General features: G+C 44.5%; 1 protein-coding gene across 1 annotated transcript in view; it reads left to right on the forward strand.

The window, feature by feature from the left end:
- The window catches only part of LOC138296932 (zinc finger protein 585A-like), a 166,544-nt gene extending 151,056 nt beyond the window's left edge, over positions 1-15,488 (forward strand). Inside the window, exon 4 of the mRNA XM_069236452.1 lies at positions 13,614-15,488. Coding sequence (XP_069092553.1) covers positions 13,614-15,152 — 1,539 coding nt within the window. The 3' untranslated portion in view covers positions 15,153-15,488. The remainder of the gene's footprint in view (positions 1-13,613) is intronic.
- The last annotated feature ends 6,266 nt before the right edge of the window (positions 15,489-21,754 follow it).

The following is a 21,754-nucleotide window of genomic DNA, read 5'->3' on the forward strand; positions in this document are numbered from 1 at the left end:
TTGTAGAGTGGAATAGATTGGCCTAAAATGAAGTGGCTTACAGTGGTGTGGTGTCGTAGAGTAGAGTGGAGTGGAGTGGTGTTGGATGGATTTGAGTGTTACAGAGTGGATTTGAGTAGAGTGGAGTGTTGTTGAGTGTCATGGGGTGGTGTAGAGTGTTGTACCGTGGTGTAAAGCGGTGTGACATAGCGTAGAGAGGAATAGAGTGCCATGGAGTAGAGGGTGTGGTAGTGCACTGTCATTACAGTCAACTCATTTTCAATTGAAATGACCATTACATTTGCACAGGTATACAGTTTTCCTTATAAAACTATACAGTCCATAAACAATAATTTGCGGAAATGGCATCATCTAATGTATTGATGTGTTTTAATTGTATTCAAATATTTGTTTCCACCACACTTAAGAATTACAAACATTTGCTCTATTATTGTTCTCCTAATTCTGATATATTCTGAAATATTGGTACCAAAATGTACAGAGATTTAAATTTGTTGTGTGCTAGAAAAATATAAAACTGTACAGCCTTACTCCAGCACACTCTCAAGTATCCAGCATGTTTGTCACATAAAGCCTCTCACTTTGACATCAGAGAAAGAAAAGTAAACAGTTAGCTCCCTTGGTAGATAAAGCATGACATTTGATCTCTTTCTTTGAATGCACAGCAAATGTGACAAAATAAGAACAAAAATCAAAGACCTGTTTGCATAGAGTGAGCACTTGTGGAAGAATACAGTTAACAGGCTCTGCACCACTGGAGGGACAAAGACATACTGGATGTCCTAAAACAAATACAGCCAGCAAATGGAAAGCAAGTAACTGTGACTTATAAAACTCAAAGCCAGTGATAAGCAGTGGGCAGAGTGCATTCCCAGTGAAGCTTTCTGAATGTCTCCAAGAGACAGCCAGGTAACCATAGCCAAACCCTGCAAGATGGCAGATTCATGATCTTCAAGCTTCCTCAGTCCCCCTGGCAGCGGAACCCACTCCAACCACTGCAGTCGTTTGACAAGGGAGGCTTCTGGCATATGCTAAAGGCCCGTCAGCCACCTCAATTGCAGCCCGGTGACACACAATGCTTCAGCCCTGGATGACAGGTGGAGCCTGAAAGTAATGTGAGCACCAACCCAGCCAACAGGGGAGACCTGATTTATTGTACTGATAGCTCCCATGCACTGGTGCGCCATGACCAGTGGCACTGCCCTGCACAAGGGCACTGCCTGTCCAAAGGACTACCTTACACCATTCCTGAGCTGCAGTTAGCTAGGACAGAGGGGGCTGTTACCTCAGTTAAAACCTCTTGTTCAGCGCCTTTGCACCCCTTCTGACACCAGTCCACCCTTTGGCAGCCTGCGAAGGAGGGCACCTGTCACTTAGGAGGCGCTCTCAGGGCGTTAGCCACTGCTGATTACTCCACATGACCCCACACCCTCTGTTACTGGACGACCCCACACTGCGGTGCGACTTCAAGCATAGTGGTCGCTCTTGGTCCCAACCTCAGCCAAGGCAGGAGGTCGGAGTAGGGAAGACTCTAACAACTAAACCTTCCTTCAACAATCTTCTCAACATTCTGTGAAAGAAGTCAAGGCACAACTGACTGGATCGGGTGAATGACTTCAGGCCAGCCAACCACAACCTGTCACTACAGAGCTGCTCCTTCAACATTTCCAGGAGCTTTGGAATAATATTAAGGGGACCAAGGTAGATCTCCAAGACATCCATGCCCTCCAATGTGACATTGGAATGAAGGTGGCCTGACCGAATCTTCCATCAACAAACTCAATGAAGAAGGTGAGGCCCTGCAGCAGTTAGCCCTCCAGTTCGAGGACCAAAATATACTCCGGCTGGAGAAATGCGAAGATTTCAAAAACCCATCATGCTGCAATAACGTCAAGGCTGGGGGTGAGGTGGGGGGAGGGTTCTGACTACTGTTGCAGGCACCAACCTCCCCAGATACCTATCTGATGTCTTCGAAGCCATCCTTGAGAGAAGCAGTGGTGAACCAGTCCTTGTGGACAGAGTCCACAGAGTCATCCCTCTTTGTAAAGCTGGGAAGTTCACACCAGATGGTCTCACCCATATCCAATGTGTCACGGACAAAGAACAGATAATGGCTAAATCACAACAGGGGACCACTATTTCTTTCAACAGTACCCACCTCCATCTCTTCCAAGATCTCTAGGTGGCCATATGGGTAAAAGGTGCACCTTCAGGCCGACCACAGACTTCTTTATTGACCACAACACTAAAAACCGATGGGCACCCATTCTGCAAAAACTGTTCACCTTGACTGGCCAAGCTAACTCCACTGCCTTACCCATGGAGACACAGCAAACCTGGGGGTAACAATGGTGGATACGGAGTGTGGGGCCTTTTCATGTTCGGGCAAGAGCCCCAGCACTGGCAACCAAATGGCAGACAGTCTCCTGTCAGATAGGGTGACATTTTCTCAGCCTCAATTAAATTGAAACCAGCAAATGGCAGCTCATCAAACACCTACTCATTCCATGTGTCTACACGTGATTTGCAAGCATTATGTTGCTCTAAGCTTGCCATGAAGATCTACATGAAGCGCGCCAGGGAGGGCGGGTTGGGGTTCCCAAACCTTGTCCTTTACTGTCAAGCCTTGCAGCTCTGGCATATGATTGAATGGCTGAGGGGAGAAACAAACAAACAGTGGTGCTATAATGATCAAAACCTGGCAGAAAGAACCTCGGGTGAAGAACCGTGGGTTCCCAAATGCATGAAAAGTTGACTATTGTATGCTTCCCCGGTCATGCAGGCCTTGTTCGCCCTTTGGAAGGGATTGACCTCCTCATGCCTGTGGTGAACAATGAGGACTTTACACTGGGTACTTCAACAGGGGCCCTTCAGGTGTGGTGAGCCTTCAGCGATATCTATGCTGGTAGCACCCTAATGTTGTTTAAAGACCTCAAACACAATCTTGTAATTTGAGCACTTCCACTATTTCCAAATTAGACAATGTCTCACACACCCCACTAATAAAGCTGGTGCCTCATCCCTTTCTAAATATTTCTCCAACACCTTTCCTCAATTAAACACTTGGCTTCTCAGTTCCACACCATCTTGGATTCCCTGCCTACCACTCTCAAAGCACCTTCCAAACACAATGGGAATGTGACCTCAACATTACACTTTACTCCAAACTATCGCATAATATCTTTCTCCCCACCAGCAACTTTGCCTGCCACACCCATGGCAGAGAGATTCCAAACTGCTATTCCGAAGGCACCTCACTCCCACCCAGTTCCATGCCATTGGCCCTACCCACCCAGACACTTGCTGGTGAGGCAATGTGGAAACAGGCTCCATCCTACACATCCTGTGGTCCTGAGAGCTCCTGAGAGACTTCTGGGACAAAATCTTCCTTGCTATCTTTCAGATACAAGGTTATAACATTGTAAAGCTCCCCAAGCTGGCTCTGTTAGGTAGACTGTCAGAGGGCTTTTATCCAATTCATTCAACCTCTGGTAAGCAGGTATCTCACCTGCTGTTAGATGACAAACACACCATCCCTTCTTGTGGAGGAAAGATGTAACCTCTACCTGTGAACAATGACTACACAAACTTTGGTGCATACTGGGACATGACAAACTGGCCTACGAACTAGCTGATAGTGTAGCCTCTTTCTTAAACTCTGGAACCCAGTTATTTTGTACCTTAACAAAGACCACAGAGACTTGACCTGCCCCCAGACTTTGCTTGCCATGGAGCTAATTGACTCTTCTATAATCTTAAGATTCTGCTCCTCTGGGACCTTGGAAGACTGATGACATATGACTACTTCTTTGCCTTGGGAGTGACCCAGTGTTGGTGGGGGGAGTGTTGGGGTTTGCTGGGAAAGGTTGCAGATGGCTGCATCCACCAGTAGTTTTGAATTTCTGTTCTTTTGTGGAAAACGCAATAACAACTATTGAAACTAAAAAAAAAAGGATAGACAAAGAGGATGATCTTGAATGAATTATGGAAGATGAGGGCTTCAGGGAACATAGGCAATCAACAGTGATGAAGATAGCAGAAAGGCCTCAAAGAAGAGACATGTAGAACAACTACCATGCACAAGGAAAGAGGATACGTTGGAAGGTGTGGGAAAACAACAAATATGCTACAACTTGAGAAGAACAAACGTTGGCTTTAGAAATTTTCACCAAGAATATTCACCAGGTGAGTTTCAAATGGCCTAGTAAGTGCCATTCACTGTGAAAAATTAGATTCAGAACCAGGTTCTCCAAGTTTATCAAATCACATACAACTGACCTGTAAAGGCCTTATGGCCTGATTCACAAACTGCTTCTGCAGTCACAGCAGAGGCCTAGCCATCGCATTGGACGGTCCCACTCTCATGGTGGGACCTCCGTACAGCAGTTTCCCATTGCGGAGGTCCTACTGTGAGTGCAGTACCCCCACAGTGATTGCGAGGCAGACACCGCAACTGCGAGGCCATTTGTTAGTCAGGCCCTTAGTTTTTTTGTCCTTTGATTGGGATGCTGCTCATTTGGCGGAGGTATGAAAGTGAGTAAGGCGCTGGTGATTCGTTCAGGTGAAGCTTTGGAAGGTATGTGAAGGGCATGGAGGTGGAGGGTGGAGGGATGAAAGAGCAAGGGAGGAGTGCACTCCCGGGGTGTTGGTCAAAAGCCCTAAGTCTGAATATTGGGCAACAAGTTAGTACTTAGATTGGCCATGGCCCAGGATTCTATATGTCCTAAATTATTTTATTGACCTCTTCCAGGAGACTAGTAGACAAGGGTCTGGCTGTGCAGGATGCAGCTGTTGTTTAACTGCTGCTCCCAAAGAACCCACTTTCACCCTTTAATCTCTTCAGTACTCCAGGACCTCAGCCACTACCTCTCTTAGAATGGGAGGGGCACTAGCATCCATAACCCACCCTGCTGCAGCCCTTCACTACTTGGCAAAACCTGAACATCACAAAGAAATTTAGCAAAGGCGTGACAGCAGTGAGCAACATACAGTTGACTTATTCAGTGTTTATTAATATATTGATCCTAATTTAAAGTGCTGGGGGATCTCTGTATCTACCACTAATAAGGGTGCATGGGATCTCCTGATGAAGCTCATCCACATGATGAGATGACAGACAACAGGTTTTATTTGGTCCTGGACACAGCGTGGCACCAAGCTACAGTGTGTTATGCATCTCCCACCTCAATAGCTGCCCTTCCTCACCAATCTGTGATTACCATCCAGACAAAGTTGTCTTAAATTTACCATATGTTTATAGAATTCCGACAGAGAGTGCTCTAGGACCGGCCCGCTACCCGTGAGGGGTGGAGCGCGCGCCGGCGGAGGACTCCGGCTAATTAATGTCCTCTCTACTCGATAAAAGTAAGCACGCTCACTCAGGTTGCGGGTGACAACAAGGATTTACTCCAAAACTGACGTGTTTCTGCCGACTCCGTGGCCTTGATCACATGACCAGTACCAAACTTACACCAAGTGCAACGCTAATAATAAACCTAAAAGACAGACACAATGCGTAATGTATACATCCCGCCCTATTGGAGAAGGAAAAATGTTAATCACATCGTACCATGCATCCCAATGTAATATTCAAACTGCTTTCAAATACAAAAAATGTCATCAACTTTCACATCGGCCCAGGGACAGTACTTCATACATGTCACATTAGCGGGGATATGTAAGGTAAGCACCATAAAGCTCGAATATACATAAAACATAAACATATTCTGTCAGAGAACCAAAGTTCTAAATAAAAAAAATATACATTACCAAATGCATAGTATAATATATAATGGAAAGCAAAAGTGGAGCTTGGTTGAGCATACCCCAAATGTATTGCATGTATGTATAACCCCTGTCGTGCAGACAGAGGGGGTGCCCAGGTCTCCAAAATATTTACAATTAGCACAGTAATAGTACATGGCCTCAAATAATGCTTTATACTATAAATGAGCATGTATGGAAACAGTGCATTGTGCTGGCAGCCAAAATAATCAAGCCCCCTTCCCTGGGCAATGGTGTGCACAATTAATGATGCGATCACAAGTAAATGCTAAACATGCCCCACAACTGGTGAAAATCCCAGAAAAGGGTCGCTCAGGCCCAAGTGTGTAAGTCATATGGAAATAAGCATAGAAATCTATGAGGAGGAGTACCTTAGGGATTCCAAAAAGGACACCTATGGTCCATATAGAAATAAGGGGGAAAAAATGGTATACAAACTGAACGATCGAAATATCCTCGTGTGAGAAAATCAAGCCCAAGTGGGCAATTCTAGTAAAAGGAGAATATCCCTATGTGATCAAGAATATTAATGGAAAACATCCCCCGGGAAGGCGAGCCCCATCTGTTCTGCCAACAGCAACACTAACAGATATCATATACCTTCACAGCTATTCAGTGTAAACCTCCGGCAAGCAGTCAGTCTGCACTCTGTCCAATCGGGGACATTCTCTCTAGTCAGGGTAAGGGAGATATACACCTAAGATAACCCCTGCTCACCCCCTTGATAGCTTGGCACAAGCAGTCAGTCTGCACTCTGTCCAATCGGGGACATTCTCTCTAGTCAGGGTAAGGGAGATACACACCTAAGATAACCCCTGCTCGCCCCCTTGATAGCTTGGCACAAGCAGTCAGGTTTATCTCCGAGGCAAAAAATGTAAAGTATTTGTACAAACACACAGTAACACAGTGAAAATATCACAAAAGGACTCCACACCAGTTTAGCTAAATAGCCAATGTTTATCTAAATTAAACAAGATCAAAACGACAAAAATCCAACATACACAAGCAATGATATGATTTTGTTAAAGTAAAAAGAGTTAGTCAATAGAAATCAATGGATGTGTTGTTTTAGCACAAAGTACCTGATATGTGTCAAAAATAAAGCCGCAAGGGCGACAGTGCATCAGAACAGCAAGCGATGCTTCAATTCTTTACTTGCAAGTGAGGCCGTGCGGCTATTCTTTACTCACACCCGAGGCCCTGCATCGATTCTTTACTCACAAGGGAGGCTGTGTGTTGGTTCCGGGTGCGCAGCCTCGGGTCCGTGCAATGATGTTGAAGATTGTGACACCCAGGATTAGTGCGTGGAAATTTCTGACGCGCTGTGCGAAGAGTCCGCGTAGAGAAAAGGCACTTTGTTGTGTCTCCAGTAGCGAGGCAGGCTCTGCATCAAATTTTCAGCCATCGGACTGCCGGTGCTTTGATTTTTCTGACGCGCATTCAGTGGTACGTTAATTTTCCCCCGCAGGTTACCAGCTTCCACTTCTAAGGGCACGGGGACTGGATTTGCAAGTCAGAACTCTCAGCAGAAGAGCCCAAGTGCTGGCAGATGAAGTCTTTGATGGCCCTGAGACTTCAGAACAGGGGGCAAGTTCTGTCCAAGCCCTTGGAGAAACTTCACAAGCAGGATTTCAGCAAAGCAAAGCCCAGTTCTTTCCCTCTTAAGGCACAAGCAGCAGGACAGCACAGCAAAGCAACAGGCAGAGTGGCGAGTCCTCCTCAAACATCTAGCTCTTCGCCTTGGCAGAGGTTCCTCTTGATCTGGGGTTTTGGGTCCAGTACGTTTACCAATTTCTGCCTTTGAAGTAAGCAAACTTCAAAGGAAAGTCTCTGCTGTCCACAAGATTCTGCCCTGCCCAGGCCTGGTCCCAGACACACACCAGTGGGCTGGAGACTGCATTGTGTGAGGACAGGCACAGCCCTTTCAGGTGTAAGTGACCACTCCTCCCTCCCCACTCTAGTCCAGGAGACTCATCAGGATATGCAGGACACTCCTCAGCTCCCTTTGTGTCACTGTCTAGAGGGAATTCACAAACAGCCCAAGTGTCAGTCTGACCCAGACGTGGGATACACAAACAGGCCGAGGCACAGAATGGTTAAGCAAGAATGTGCCCACTTTCTAAAAGTGACATTTTCAGACAATCTAAAAACCAACCTTACGCCTTACCAAAAGATGTATTTTTAAATGAGTTCAGAGACCCTAAACTCCATAGCTCTATCTGGATATCCCCATGGAAAACTGCACTTAAAAGATATTTAAATGCAGCCCCTATCTTAACCTATTGGAGAGATAGGCATTGCAATAGTGAAAACCGAATTTGGCAGTATTTCACTGTCAGGACATGTAAACCACACCAGTACATGACCTACTGTTTAAATACATTGCACCCTGCCCCTGGGGCTGCATTGGGTCTACATTAGGGATGCCTTACGTGTACAAAAAGTGAAGGTTTGGGCTTGGTAAGTGGGTACATTTGCCAGGTCAAATTGGCAGTGCAAGACTGCACACACACATACACTGCAGTGGCAGGTCTGAGCCATGTTTACAGGACTGCTTATGTGAGTGGCACAGTCAGTGGTGCAGGCCCCCTAGTAGCATTTGATTTACAGGCCCTGGGCACTTTACTAGGGACTTACCAGTAAATAAATATGCAAATCAGGGATAACCAATCACCAATACAATTAACACAGAGTGTAAGCACTGGTTAGCAGTGGTAAAGTGCCCAGAGTCCTAACGCCAACAAATACAAGTCAGAGAAATAGGAGGAAGGAGGCAAAAGGTTTGGGGTGAACCTGCAAAAAGGGGCAACACAAAAAAAAAAGAAAATACAAAATATACAATAAATACAAAAACACTGTGGGCCTCATTTTGACCTTGGCGGTCTTTTTACAAGACCGCCGAGGTACCGCCGTGCTGAAGACCGCCAGTGCAGGCGGTTTTCCACACAGCGTATTATGACTGCTGGCAGCCCTCCACCCTTTTCCGGATGGAGAGCTGCCAGCAGCCATACTGGCGGTCAGCGGTGAAGTGGAGGCTGCTCCACCTCCACCGCCACATCATCAGAACACCGCTCACCGAATCACAACCCAGGATTCGGTGTGGCGGTGTTCTGGTGACGGGGAGCTGGCGGCGGAGCAGCCCCCATGGATCCCGTTCCCTCCCGGAGGATCACCAGACCAGGTAAGGTGATAGTCTGTTAGGGGAGGGGTGTGGGAGGGTGTTGTGTGCGTGCATGACGGTGTGTGTGTGTGTATGTGTGTGTGTAGAGGGGGTGTTTGAGTGTGTGTATGCATGCAGGGGGTGTTGTGTGTATGGGAAATGTGTGCACCTACGTCTGTGAGTATGTGTGCGTGTATGTCAGAAAGATAGTTTTCGTACGATCTTTGTTGTGCTTTTCTTGGAAATGTCTGGCAACTGGATATTTCACTTCACCAGGATCAATGGCTCTCAAGTGCTCATGCACCCTCTGTCTGACTGTGCAAACAGTACTTCCAACATATTTCAGTTGGCAAGGACATGTTAATATATAAACATCAGACTGGCAGCTGCATGTGAGGAATTGTGTAATCCACTGCTTCTCACCAACAACAACTTCAAACTCATTTGTGGGCTGACTGTTCCTACATGCCTTGCACCGGCCACAGGGAAAAAGCCCTTAGTCAGTGTGATGCCATTATGTGTCAGGGAATCCACTGCTTGACGAATGTGTGCCTGATCTTCTTTGAATTCTTATTCTTATTATATGTAAAGATAAGTCTCTTAGCTGTTGGTCCTTGTGTGGGTAACTTGTTCTCAAAACGTGTCGCCTCCCTGCTGACCTGAGAAACGTATTATGGCCTCGTTGAGAGCCCACCTGGGATAACCCCGTTCTTTGAACCTAGGTAGCATAATGTTTTGTTCTCCCCGGAACGGTGTATCTGTGCTACAGCTCCCTTTGGCCCTCAGAATTTTCTTATATGAAATAATCCACTTTAATCTCTGCCCTGAGAACCAATGACATTATTTGTATTTGAAAACAGTTTGAATATCACATTACGTTGGGGTGCAAGGTATTTGTGATTTGCACTTCTCCTTTTCCATTATGGCGACAATGCACACATTACACATTGTATCTGTCTTTATGTTTATAATTAGTATTTGACTCGGTGTTAATTTGGTTCTGGTCATGTGATCAAGGCCGCAGAGTCAACGGAGGGAGCATGCGTATTTTTATTGGGTACAGATGACATGTTTATAGAATTGCATCAAAGCTCCATCATATTCAGAGACGATGTCACATTTAATAGGCCCCTAGAGCTGAGCAGTGAGCAGAACAAAAACATGCCTGGTCCTGGCACATGCACTTATGCGCATAATGTCCCACACGCAACTCCATCTTGCTGGAGATTATTCAGTCTCATTCATTGCTGAGGGGTACACAAGTCTGTTGTGGCATTGCTGGCTTTTGTATGACTGACCTCCGTACAGTACAAAACACAGCCGAATGTAATGTCAGCAGAGCACTTTGACTATGTTGAACATATTACCTTAGAACCATGAAAGCTGTGCACTATCATTCCAAAGGTGCAGCATAACTGAACCATGAAAGCTGTGCACTATCATTCCAAAGGTGCAGCATAACTGAACCATGAAAGCTTTGCACTGTCATTCCAAAAGTGCAGCATAACTGAACCATGAAAGCAGTGCACTGTCATTCCAAAAGTGCAGCATAACTGAACCATGAAAGCTGTGCACTATCATTCCAAAAGTGCAGCATAACTGAACCATGAAAGCTGTGCACTGTCATTCCAAAAGTGCAGCATAACTGAACCCTGAAAGCAGTGCACTGTCATTCCAAAAGTGCAGCATAACTGAACCATGAAAGCTGTGCACTATCATTCCAAAAGTGCAGCATAACTGAACCATGAAAGCAGTACACTATCATTCCAAAAGTGCAGCATAACTGAACCATGAAAGCTGTGCACTGTCATTCCAAAGGTGCAGCATAACTGAACCATGAAAGCAGTACACTGTCATTCCAAAAGTGCAGCATAACTGAACCATGAAAGCAGTACACTATCATTCCAAAAGTGCAGCATAACTATGAAAATGATAGTAAAGTGATACACGATGGACTATATGTGTTTTACGTATTTTAGAGATGCTGTATCGAGCCCTTCCTTAGCTCTAATAAGGTGCTGGCCATTTGCTGTTGGAAAATGTTGTTATAAAGTCTGTGTTCATACCATTGTAGATGTTCCAAAGAAATTCCTATGATGTTTGTTATATGATGGTTATGTTAAATACTATTTAGAATTGTTCTCCCACATCTTTGACAATACCATACAGAAATGTGTTGTAACTGAGAAGGACAAACGTTTTGGGAAGCAGTGTTAGTATAAGGTGAAAATGAGATATTCAGAGAGCTGAACAAGGCTAGCACGAAATGAAATTTCAGAGACCGCTAAAGTTATAATCCTCCTTGAATTAATAATTTTTTAGATGTGTAAATTCCTTTGCTTAATTCTTATCTGAAATGTCTGTCATCCGTAGCTTTTGTCTATGTCAGTTTTATAAATATGTTTCCTAAACTGTGGGTTGTGAAACGATTTTTGGTGGGTTGAGAAAATACAAGCAATAAATAAGCACGGTTTTAAAGCCTGTATTTATCTTGTCACAGTTGCTTCACTTTAGATAAAAGGGTCAAAGGTCAGGCTATGTCTTCTGACAAATTGCTGCTTATTTTTTAACATGGAGATTGTTGTTTAAAAAACTTATATCACTTTGCAGTGAGAGAAAGAGAAGTAAAGTTAATTATGTGACATTCTTGCTAGGGTACAGAGACTTTGAATGGAAAGGCTGTAGGATTTCATTTTCGTAACACACAACAGAATATAAATACCTGTATATGAACTGTACACGTTCAATAGTTAAGAAAGCAAAAATAAAGCACTTTTATTTTTTTTTAAGTGTGATGGAAACAACGATTTTAGCAAAATTAAAGCAAATCAAGTCACTTTACTTGGTGATGCACACATTAAATATTCACTATAACATGATTCCCATACATTATCATTTGTGAACAATATAGGGTTATCTGTAAAGTGATTCAGTGCCCACTTCAATGGACAACTTGCGGTCTGTAAACGACAGTGCACTACCACACAACACTTAATTTTTGTTAAAAAAACACCCAGCTCTTGTCCATTAAAGCTGGGTGAGTTGTGAAAGTTTGTCTTCTAAAACATTTGGGAAGCACGGTAGTGTGCTGTTCTTTTTTGTGGAGACATATAAATATTGTAGTCTCCTTGAAAGTGCCTCTAATCCTGTTGTTGTGCTTTGTGTTATTGAAAGAAATGTCTGCAGATGTACTGAATGTAAACAATAAGGTGAAGTGTAGCCCAAGAGACTCCAGGCTGCTCACCTTTAACACATGATACAGGACTTTAAATTGCAGGGATCAACTCAGGCCAGAAGCTCTGTGGTTTGGTAGTGCGCACCAGTCACTGCAGTGCTCCATGTTTACTTCCATGTGGAGGAGGAGGTGAACTGATAGGTGTCCTACTAATGCTAACCAAACATCAGCACAGCAATACAGTGGTTGTGAGGTGTATTCCAATGCTAGTTTACAAAAGACCCCACTATCAGTGGCCTCTTAATTTCACTTTGGCGAGTAACATCAGTTACCAGCCTGGTTGGAATTACCAGCTCTTTAACTTTTACATGGAGATTTTGGCTCCTGAAAGCTGAAGATGTCTCCATGTGTGAGTCTGGGAGAAAAATAAGAATTTCCAGTGGAATCAGACTAGACTTTTGTGATGTGGATAATGATTCCTTATTTTTTAGTGAACAGTCAGAATCCTACTCATTATTGGTTGGATTTTCCCGACCCCAAAAGTTACTAGTATCCCTAGTTTGGGTAACTCCAGAGGTGGGAAAAATAGTGCTCCATTTTCCAGGCCATTATGAATGAGGGCCAGTGTGTTTTTGCAGTCTGTAGGTTAAAATATGGCAGGCTCTGCGTTTATTTGTTAGTAGTACAACATTACAGTTTATTTAGTACTACTCCTAAATTATATATATGCAAGGAGTTTATGGTTTGTTATATACATGTTTACATCTTCAACACTGCTTAATCCATTTAGGAGAGAGAGGAGGAACTTGGATGAGTTGCAAGTTCTTACTGTCTTGTGTACTCTAGCCTACCACTATATTGTACTTTTTCATTTTCTAATTCCCACAAAACATTCCTCTCTAAGTTATGTATAGATAGTTATGATTTATGTGTTGAAATCGATAACTGAAACACTAATTCCAGCTTCCTTGTTTAGTCCCACAGATGAATGAAATGCAGAAAAACATAACAAAGACAGCACGTCAAAATGGTTTCGAAGATTGTGATGAAAGTGCTGCCCAATTAAATCCATACATCATCCAGGGTTACAGAATGTCTCCTCATGCACCAAAGAATCAGATCCCAGTTTGGAGCTACTAAGCCCGCAAAAAAGAAACAAGATTGCAAGAGTTTATTCCACAAAAGATGGTCTACAATTACTTTTTTATTATTGTTGAAAAGCTTATTTTGCAAAAACTCTTCATGTTCACAGCAGTACCAGCGACCAAAGGTGCTACATGTACAGTATATGTGACAACTCATTAGCACTACGGTGCACGTGGACCCTTTAGATTATATGCACAGGAATCAGGCCACCCAAATGTAAAGATTTTGATAATTTTCACTATGAGGGCAAATTTAACAGACAATTAAAAATGTACACTAAGGTACATTGAGCCTTAGCAAAGCCACAAGAATGATCTAAATACAAAGGATGCTGTTTTTGGTGCATAGGTTACTCTGGAGGAGGTGCTCACAATGGATGAATATGACAAGACTTACACTACAAAAGGATTGCTGAGGACAGACCTAAGAAATCATATTGATGAGAAACCATATAAATGTACAGAATGTGGCAAGGCTTTCAAGCAAAAGGGGGCACTGTCAGTACATCAGAGACGTCACACTGGTGAGAGACCGTATAAATGTACAGAATGTGACAAGACTTTCAAGGTAAAGGGCGAGCTATCATTACATTCGCGAAATCACACTGGTGAAAAACCATATAAATGTACTGAATGTGACCAGGCTTTCAAGCAATTGTGTAGCCTAACAGTCCATCGGAGGAATCACACTGGTGAGAAACCATACAGATGTAATGAATGTGACAAGGCATTTAAAGAAATGAGGGGGTTATCATTACATCAGACAAAACACACTGGTGAAAAGCCATATACATGTACTGAATGTGATAAGGCTTTCACACAAAAGAGTGAGCTATCAGTACATGAGAAAAATCACACTGGTGAAAAACCTTATAAATGTACTGAATGTGACAAGTCTTTCAAGGTCAAATGGGAACTATCACTACATCAGAGAAATCACACTGGCGAGAAACCATATAAATGTACTGAATGTGACAAAGCTTTCAGGGTTAGGCGATGGTTATTAGCACATCAGAGAAATCATACTGGTGAGAAACCATATAAATGTACTGAATGTGGCAAAGCTTTCAAAGAAAGGCGATGGTTATTAGTACATCAACGAATTCATACTGGTGAGAAACCATATAAATGTACTGAATGTGATAAGACTTTCAGGGTTAATGCTAATTTATTGATACATCAGAGAAAACACACTGGTGAGAGACCCTATAAATGTACAGAATGTGATAATGCATTCCAGCAACAGGGGAATTTATTAATACATCAGAGAATTCACACTGGTGAGAGACCTTATAAATGTACAGAATGCGACAAGGCATTTCAGCAACAGGGAACTTTATTAATACACCAGAGAATTCACACTGGTGAGAGACCCTATAAATGTACAGAATGTGATAATGCATTCCAGCAACAGGGGAATTTATCAATACACCAGAGAATTCACACTGGTGAGAGACCTTATAAATGTACAGAATGTGACAAGGCATTTCAGCAACAGGGAAGTTTATTAATACACCAGAGAATTCACACTGGTGAGCGACCCTATAAATGTACTGATTGTGAGAAGGCTTTCAAGAGTAAAGCATATTTATCAATACATCAGATAATTCACTCTGGTGAAAAACCATATAAGTGTACAGAATGTGACAAGGTGTTCATGAAAAAGCTGTCTTTATCACTACATGTCAGAATTCACTGTGCTGAAAAGCCATACAAGTGTACAGAATGTGGCAGGGCATTCAAGAATAAGGGGAGCCTAACAGTTCATGTGAGACAACACACTGGTGAGAAACCTTATACATGTACTCAATGTTGCAAGTCTTTTACGCAAAGGGGGCATTTAACTGTCCATCTGAGAATTCACACTGGTGAGGATCTGTATAAATGATGCATCTGCAAAAACACACTGATGATAAACCCTATAAATATCTAGACTGTCTTACAACTTTCACTTCAAAGCAAAAATTGGAATTGCATGGGCAAGATCACATGGGTGAGAAACCATATAAATGTTATGAAAATATGTTAGGCAACACAAGCGTTTGTGCAACCACACTAAAGTTCTGATTTTGGAGTGTCCTACAACAAAGGGACATCAAAAGCCCTCTAACTGTAATACATCTGAAATGTTCATTTAGGAACAAGGGGCATGTATCACAACATCAATAAATCACACTGGTGAAGGTTGCGTCACAAAAGGAAATGTGTTCTGTTTGAGATCAGCCGGGCTGAGTGATTCTTACATCAGTTGAAAAAGTACTTGTGTGAAGCCCTGTAAATACTCTGAATAACTTGGCTTTCAGGAACAGAGTCTGTTAATACTACATAGGAGAAATGACACCTGGGTGAAACCATAAACATATTCTATGGATTTGACAAGGCATTGAAGCAGAAGAGGATTTTATCACATCATCAGAAACATCACACTTCAAATCAAATCATTAGCATTTATAAAGCGCGCTACTCACCCGTGCGGGTCTCAAGGCGCTAGGGACAAAGGGGGTGGTTATCGCTGCTCGAACAGCCAGGTCTTTAGGAGTCTCCGGAAAGCGGAGTGGTCCTGGGTGGTCCTGAGGCTGGTGGGGAGGGAGTTCCAGGTCTTGGCCGCCAGGAAGGAGAAAGATCTCCCACCCGCCGTGGAGCGTCGGATGCGAGGGACGGCGGCGAGTGCGAGGCCAGAGGAGCAGAGGGGGCGGGTGGGGACGTAGAAGTTGAGGCGTCTGTTGAGGTATTCCGGTCCCTTGTCGTGGAGGGCTTTGTGTGCGTGGGTGAGAAGTCGGAAGGTGATCCTTTTGCTGACTGGGAGGCAATGCAGGTGTCTCAGGTGTGCGGAGATGTGGCTGTTGCGGGGTACGTCGAGGATGAGGCGGGCTGAGGCGGGCTGAGGCGTTTTGAATGCGTTGCAGGCGATTTTGGAGTTTGGCGGTGGTCCCAGCGTAGAGGGTGTTGCCGTAGTCCAGGCGGCTTGTGACGAGGGCGTGGGTCACGGTTTTTCTGGTGTCGGCGGGGATCCAGCGGAAGATCTTGCGGAGCATGCGGAGGGTGAGGAAGCAGGCGGAGGACACAGCCTTGACTTGCTTGGTCATGGTGAGAAGGGGGCGTGGTCTGCGGGGGTCGGTGCAGTGCCGAGGGCCGTGGGCCACCAGGAGTCGTCCCAGGCGGACGGGGTGTTGCCGAGGATGAGGACTTCCGTTTTTTCAGAGTTCAGCTTTAGGCGGCTGAGCCTCATCCAATCTGCGACGTCCTTCATACCCTCTTGTAGGTTAGTCTTGGCGCTGGCGGGGTCCTTGGTGCGGGAGAGTATAAGTTGGGTGTCGTCGGCGTAGGAGGTGATGATGATGTCGTGCTTGCGTACGATGTTAGCGAGGGGGCTCATGTAGACATTGAAGAGTGTCGGGCTGAGTGATGAGCCTTGGGGTACGCCGCAGATGATCTCAGTGGGTTCTGAGCGAAACGGAGGGAGGTAGACTCTTTGGGAGCGGTTTGCGAGGAAGGAGGCGATCCAGTCCAGGGCCTGGTCTTGGATCCCGGTGGAGGGGAGGCGGGTGATTAGGGTGCGGTGACAGACGGTGTCAAAGGCAGCCGAGAGGTCGAGAAGAATGAGGGCGACTGTTTCACCGTTGTCCATCAGGGTTCTGACACTTGGGAGAAAGCATATACTGTTAACATTGAACAATTTGGTTACAAAGAAGTGTTCGTTGATACATTAATAAATATGTTGGGTGTGTCAGCAGATTTGAAGAACAACTGGCGGTTACTAATAGATGGGAGAATTCACACATGTGAAAAATTAATCAGTCACGAGGCAGTACTTTCAACTCAAACACATATTTCATACAGCATTACCTAAATTTCATTGTTGTCGGGTGGCAATGTTTTCACAACAAATTCTCATCTGATAAAACATTAGCTCTTCTCCACTAATGAATAATCATAGACACTCTGAAAGTAGTTGTTTGAGCTCTTATGGTGCTTTTAATCAAGTGCAAAAGAGTTGATGTAAATGTGTCCTTCATTTCAGTAGTGGTGAAGTAGGGTAATAACTCTCTGCTTTTGTAAAAGCTGAGAGGGTATGATGACACTGGGATTATTGTGTCAAAATATCATTTCTTCTATCCATGGGCAAGGCAGCCGGGATTTTTGCACCCAAAATGGGCAGGGCTACTTTATTCACCTCTGGCAAGGTTGAGTAGGTTATTTTATTATTGTTATTTTTGGAAGCCCTTGTCTGTCGAGGCAGGGGTGTATTATTAACATTCACCCATATCCTGGACAGACAAGAGGTGTGGTGATGAATGACTTTCATTGAATTCTTCCAGGCTATTTGCCACGTTAGGGAGAGATCTGCATGTTGTTTCATTGACTGTATCACTTCTTCACTGTGCTGTATTTTTATTGTTTCCCCTCTGATGATTGTGAACATTGCAAGAAGGGGTTTCCAAGTGTGTAGTGCGCATGCCCCTTAAAAATGCTTGCGCATTATTTTCAATATTTCCCTTGTTCATGAAAGAGTCACTAGATGTTCCAGACATTGCAGTAAATTACAGAGATATGTACGGTATTTGCACATCTGCTACTGACACATTTTGCTTTGTTTCTCCAAAATTACTTGCTACAAATTCAGAACACTAGGGGTAACCAGGGAAAGGACATAATGCAATTATAATTTAGTAGGGTTTTATTCAATGGTTTTGGGGTTTTTGCACACAAAATTGGAAAACCCTTGTTAAATGAAAACGTGAAAGGTGTCTGGAGCCTGAATTTATTTGATAAATCTGTTCCATCTTTGACACACCCCAGGCTTGAATATATGTAGGAGGCTGGACTGGCTTGTAGTGAGTACCAAGGGGTACTTGCACCTTGCACCAGGCCCAGTTATCCCTTATTAGTGTATAGGGTGTCTAGCAGCTTAGGCTGATAGATAATGGTAGCTTAGCAGAGAAGCTTAGGCTGAACTAGGAGACGGGTGAAACTACTACAGTACCACTTAGTGTCATATGCACAATATCATAAGAAAACACAATACACAGTTATACTAAAAATAAAGGTACTTTATTTTTATGACAATATGCCAAAGTATCTTAGAGTGTACCCTCAGTGAGAGGATAGGAAATATACACAAGATATATATACACAATAGCAAAAATATGCAGTATAGTCTTAGAAAACAGTGCAAACAATGTATAGTTACAATAGGATGCAATGGGGAAACATAGGGATAGGGGCAACACAAACCATATACTCCAAAAGTGGAATGCGAACCACGAATGGACCCCAAACCTATCTGACCTTGTAGAGGGTCGCTGGGACTATTAGAAAATAGTGAGAGTTAGAAAATTAGCCCTCCCCAAGACCCTGAAAAGTGAGTGCAAAGTGCACTGAAGTTCCCCTAAGGACAACGAAGTCGTGATAGAGGAATAATGCAGGAAAGACACAAACCAACAATGCAACAACTGTGGATTTCCAATCTAGGGTACCTGTGGAACAAGGGGACCAAGTCCAAAAGTCACAAGCAAGTCGGAGATGGGCATATGCCCAGGAAATGCCAGCTGTGGGTGCAAAGAAGCTTCTACTGGACAGAAGAAGCTGAGGTTTCTGCAGGAACGAAAAGGGCTAGAGACTTCCCCTTTGGTGGACGGATCCCTCTCGCCGTGGAGAGTCGTGCAGAAGTGTTTTCCCGCCGAAAGAACGCCAACAAGCCTTGCTAGCTGCAAATCGTGCGGTTAGCGTTTTTGGACGCTGCTGTGGCCCTGGAGGGACCAGGAGGTCGCAAATTGGACCAGGAGAGAGAGGGGACGTCGAGCAAGACAAGGAGCCCTCTCAGCAGCAGGTAGCACCCGGAGAAGTGCCAGAAACAGGCACTATGAGGATGCGTGAAACGGTGCTCGCCCGAAGTTACACAAAGGAGTCCCACGTCGCCGGAGACCAACTTAGAAAGTCGTGCAATGCAGGTTAGAGTGCAGTGGACCCAGGCTTGGCTGTGCACAAAGGATTTCCGCCGGAAGTGCACAGGGGCCGGAGTAGCTGCAAAAGTCGCAGTTCCCAGCAATGCAGCCCAGCGAGGTGAGGCAAGGACTTACCTCCACCAAACTTGGACTGAAGAGTCACTGGACTGTGGGAGTCACTTGGACAGAGTTGCTGGATTCGAGGGACCTCGCTCGTCGTGCTGAGAGGAGACCCAAGGGACCGGTAATGCAGCTTTTTGGTGCCTGCGGTTGCAGGGGGAAGATTCCGTCGACCCACGGGAGATTTCTTCGGAGCTTCTAGTGCAGAGAGGAGGCAGACTACCCCCACAGCATGCACCACCAGGAAAACAGTCGAGAAGGTGGCAGGATCAGCGTTACAGAGTTGCAGTAGTCGTCTTTGCTACTTTGTTGCAGTGTTGCAGGCTTCCAGCGCGGTCAGCAGTCGATTCCTTGGCAGAAGGTGAAGAGAGAGATGCAGAGGAACTCGGATGAGCTCTTGCATTCGTTATCTAAAGTTTCCCCAGAGACAGAGACCCTAAATAGCCAGAAAAGAGGGTTTGGCTACCTAGGAGAGAGGATAGGCTAGCAACACCTGAAGGAGCCTATCACAAGGAGTCTCTGACGTCACCTGGTGGCACTGGCCACTCAGAGCAGTCCAGTGTGCCAGCAGCACCTCTGTTTCCAAGATGGCAGAGGTCTGGAGCACACTGGAGGAGCTTTGGACACCTCCCAGGGGAGGTGCAGGTCAGGGGAGTGGTCACTCCCCTTTCCTTTGTCCAGATGCAAATTATAGGGACTTGCAATAAAAACGGGGGTGTCCTTAGATAGTATAACATGGGATGGATGCATAACTGCATTGCTTAAACCCTAGTTGCCACCTTTGCCTAAAACTACTGATCAGAAGCCCCCTTCAATACTGAAAAGGCCATATTTTGACTCAATTGACCCTCAAACAGTATCCTGTGAGCCCAAATCGAGGATGTGCATCTCCCAGAAGCACTGCAATCAGTATTTTCCTAAAGACCTTTCCAATATGGATAAGATTTAGACATTATTTATCATCTCTCTTTTTGTGAACGAGTACGATTTCACAATAGGACAATTGGCATTGGAGAATCCCATCCACTTATATTCTCAACATTTATTTCAAGAACAATTAGAGGTGCTAGTGTTTATGAGGAACTTGAATCATGATGTCTTGCAGAGAATCAAATGTTTTAATCAACTTCAATGTATCTCAATTCATGTATCTGAAAAAGCATTCTCAGCTGTAGGTCATGTGATGCTCTCTCGAACTTGGTTATGAACTTTATCCAGATGGAGGGCATGATTTAGAGTTTAGCAGACAAGTTACTACATCATCAACGTGACGGATATCCTGTCCGCATATTACAATCTCCATAGACTATAATGGGATCGTAATACAGTGGACGGGATATCCATCACATTTGTGAAGTAGTAACCACCTCTGCTACAAACTCTAATTCAGGCCCCGAGTTCCTACATGTGTTGTTTTTGCTGCTTATGGTAGTGTTTATGCCTCTCATGGAGTGTGGTGTGAACTACAACTACAGAGGGGACTGCACCGCTGTAATATACTTTGATCCCCCCTCAAGCAATATGTATTAAAGTCTAGGGAGACTTTCTATATTGTGAGAAAGTAGCCTCTTTCTAGCCTTGTTACCCCCACTTTTGGCCTGTTTGTGAGTGTATGTCAGGGTGTTTTCACTGTCTCACTGGGATCCTGCTAGCCAGGGCCCAGTGCTCATAGTGAAAACCCTATGTTTTCAGTATGTTTGTTATGTGTCACTGGGACCCTGCTAGTCAGGACCCCAGTGCTCATAAGTTTGTGGCCTATATGTATGTGTTTCCTGTGTGGTGCCTAACTGTCTCACTGAGGCTCTGCTAACCAGAACCTCAGTGGTTATGCTCTCTCATTTCTTTCTAAATTGTCACTAACAGGCTAGTGACTAATTTTACCAATTTACATTGGCTTACTGGAACACCCTTATAATTCCCTAGTATATGGTACTGAGGTACCCAGGGTATTGGGGTTCCAGGAGATCCATATGGGCTGCAGCATTTCTTTTGCCACCCATAAGGAGCTCTGACAATTCTTACACAGGCCTGCCACTGCAGCCTGAGTGAAATAACGTCCACGTTATTTCACAGCCATTTTACACTGCACTTAAGTAACTTATAAGTCACCTATATGTCTAACCTTTACCTGGTAAAGGTTAGGTGCAAAGTTACTTAGTGTGAGGGCACCCTGGCACTAGCCAAGGTGCCCCCACATTGTTCAGAGCCAATTCCCTGAACTTTGTGAGTGCGGGGACACCATTACACGCGTTCACTACATATAGGTCACTACCTATATGTAGCTTCACAATGGTAACTCCGAATATGGCCATGTAACATGTCTAAGATCATGGAATTGCCCCCTCTATGCCATCCTGGCATTGTTGGCACAATTCCATGATCCCAGTGGTCTGTAGCACAGACCCTGGTACTGCCAAACTGCCTT

This window comes from Pleurodeles waltl, chromosome 5 (assembly GCF_031143425.1).
Source record: "Pleurodeles waltl isolate 20211129_DDA chromosome 5, aPleWal1.hap1.20221129, whole genome shotgun sequence".
Lineage (NCBI taxonomy): Eukaryota > Metazoa > Chordata > Amphibia > Caudata > Salamandridae > Pleurodeles > Pleurodeles waltl.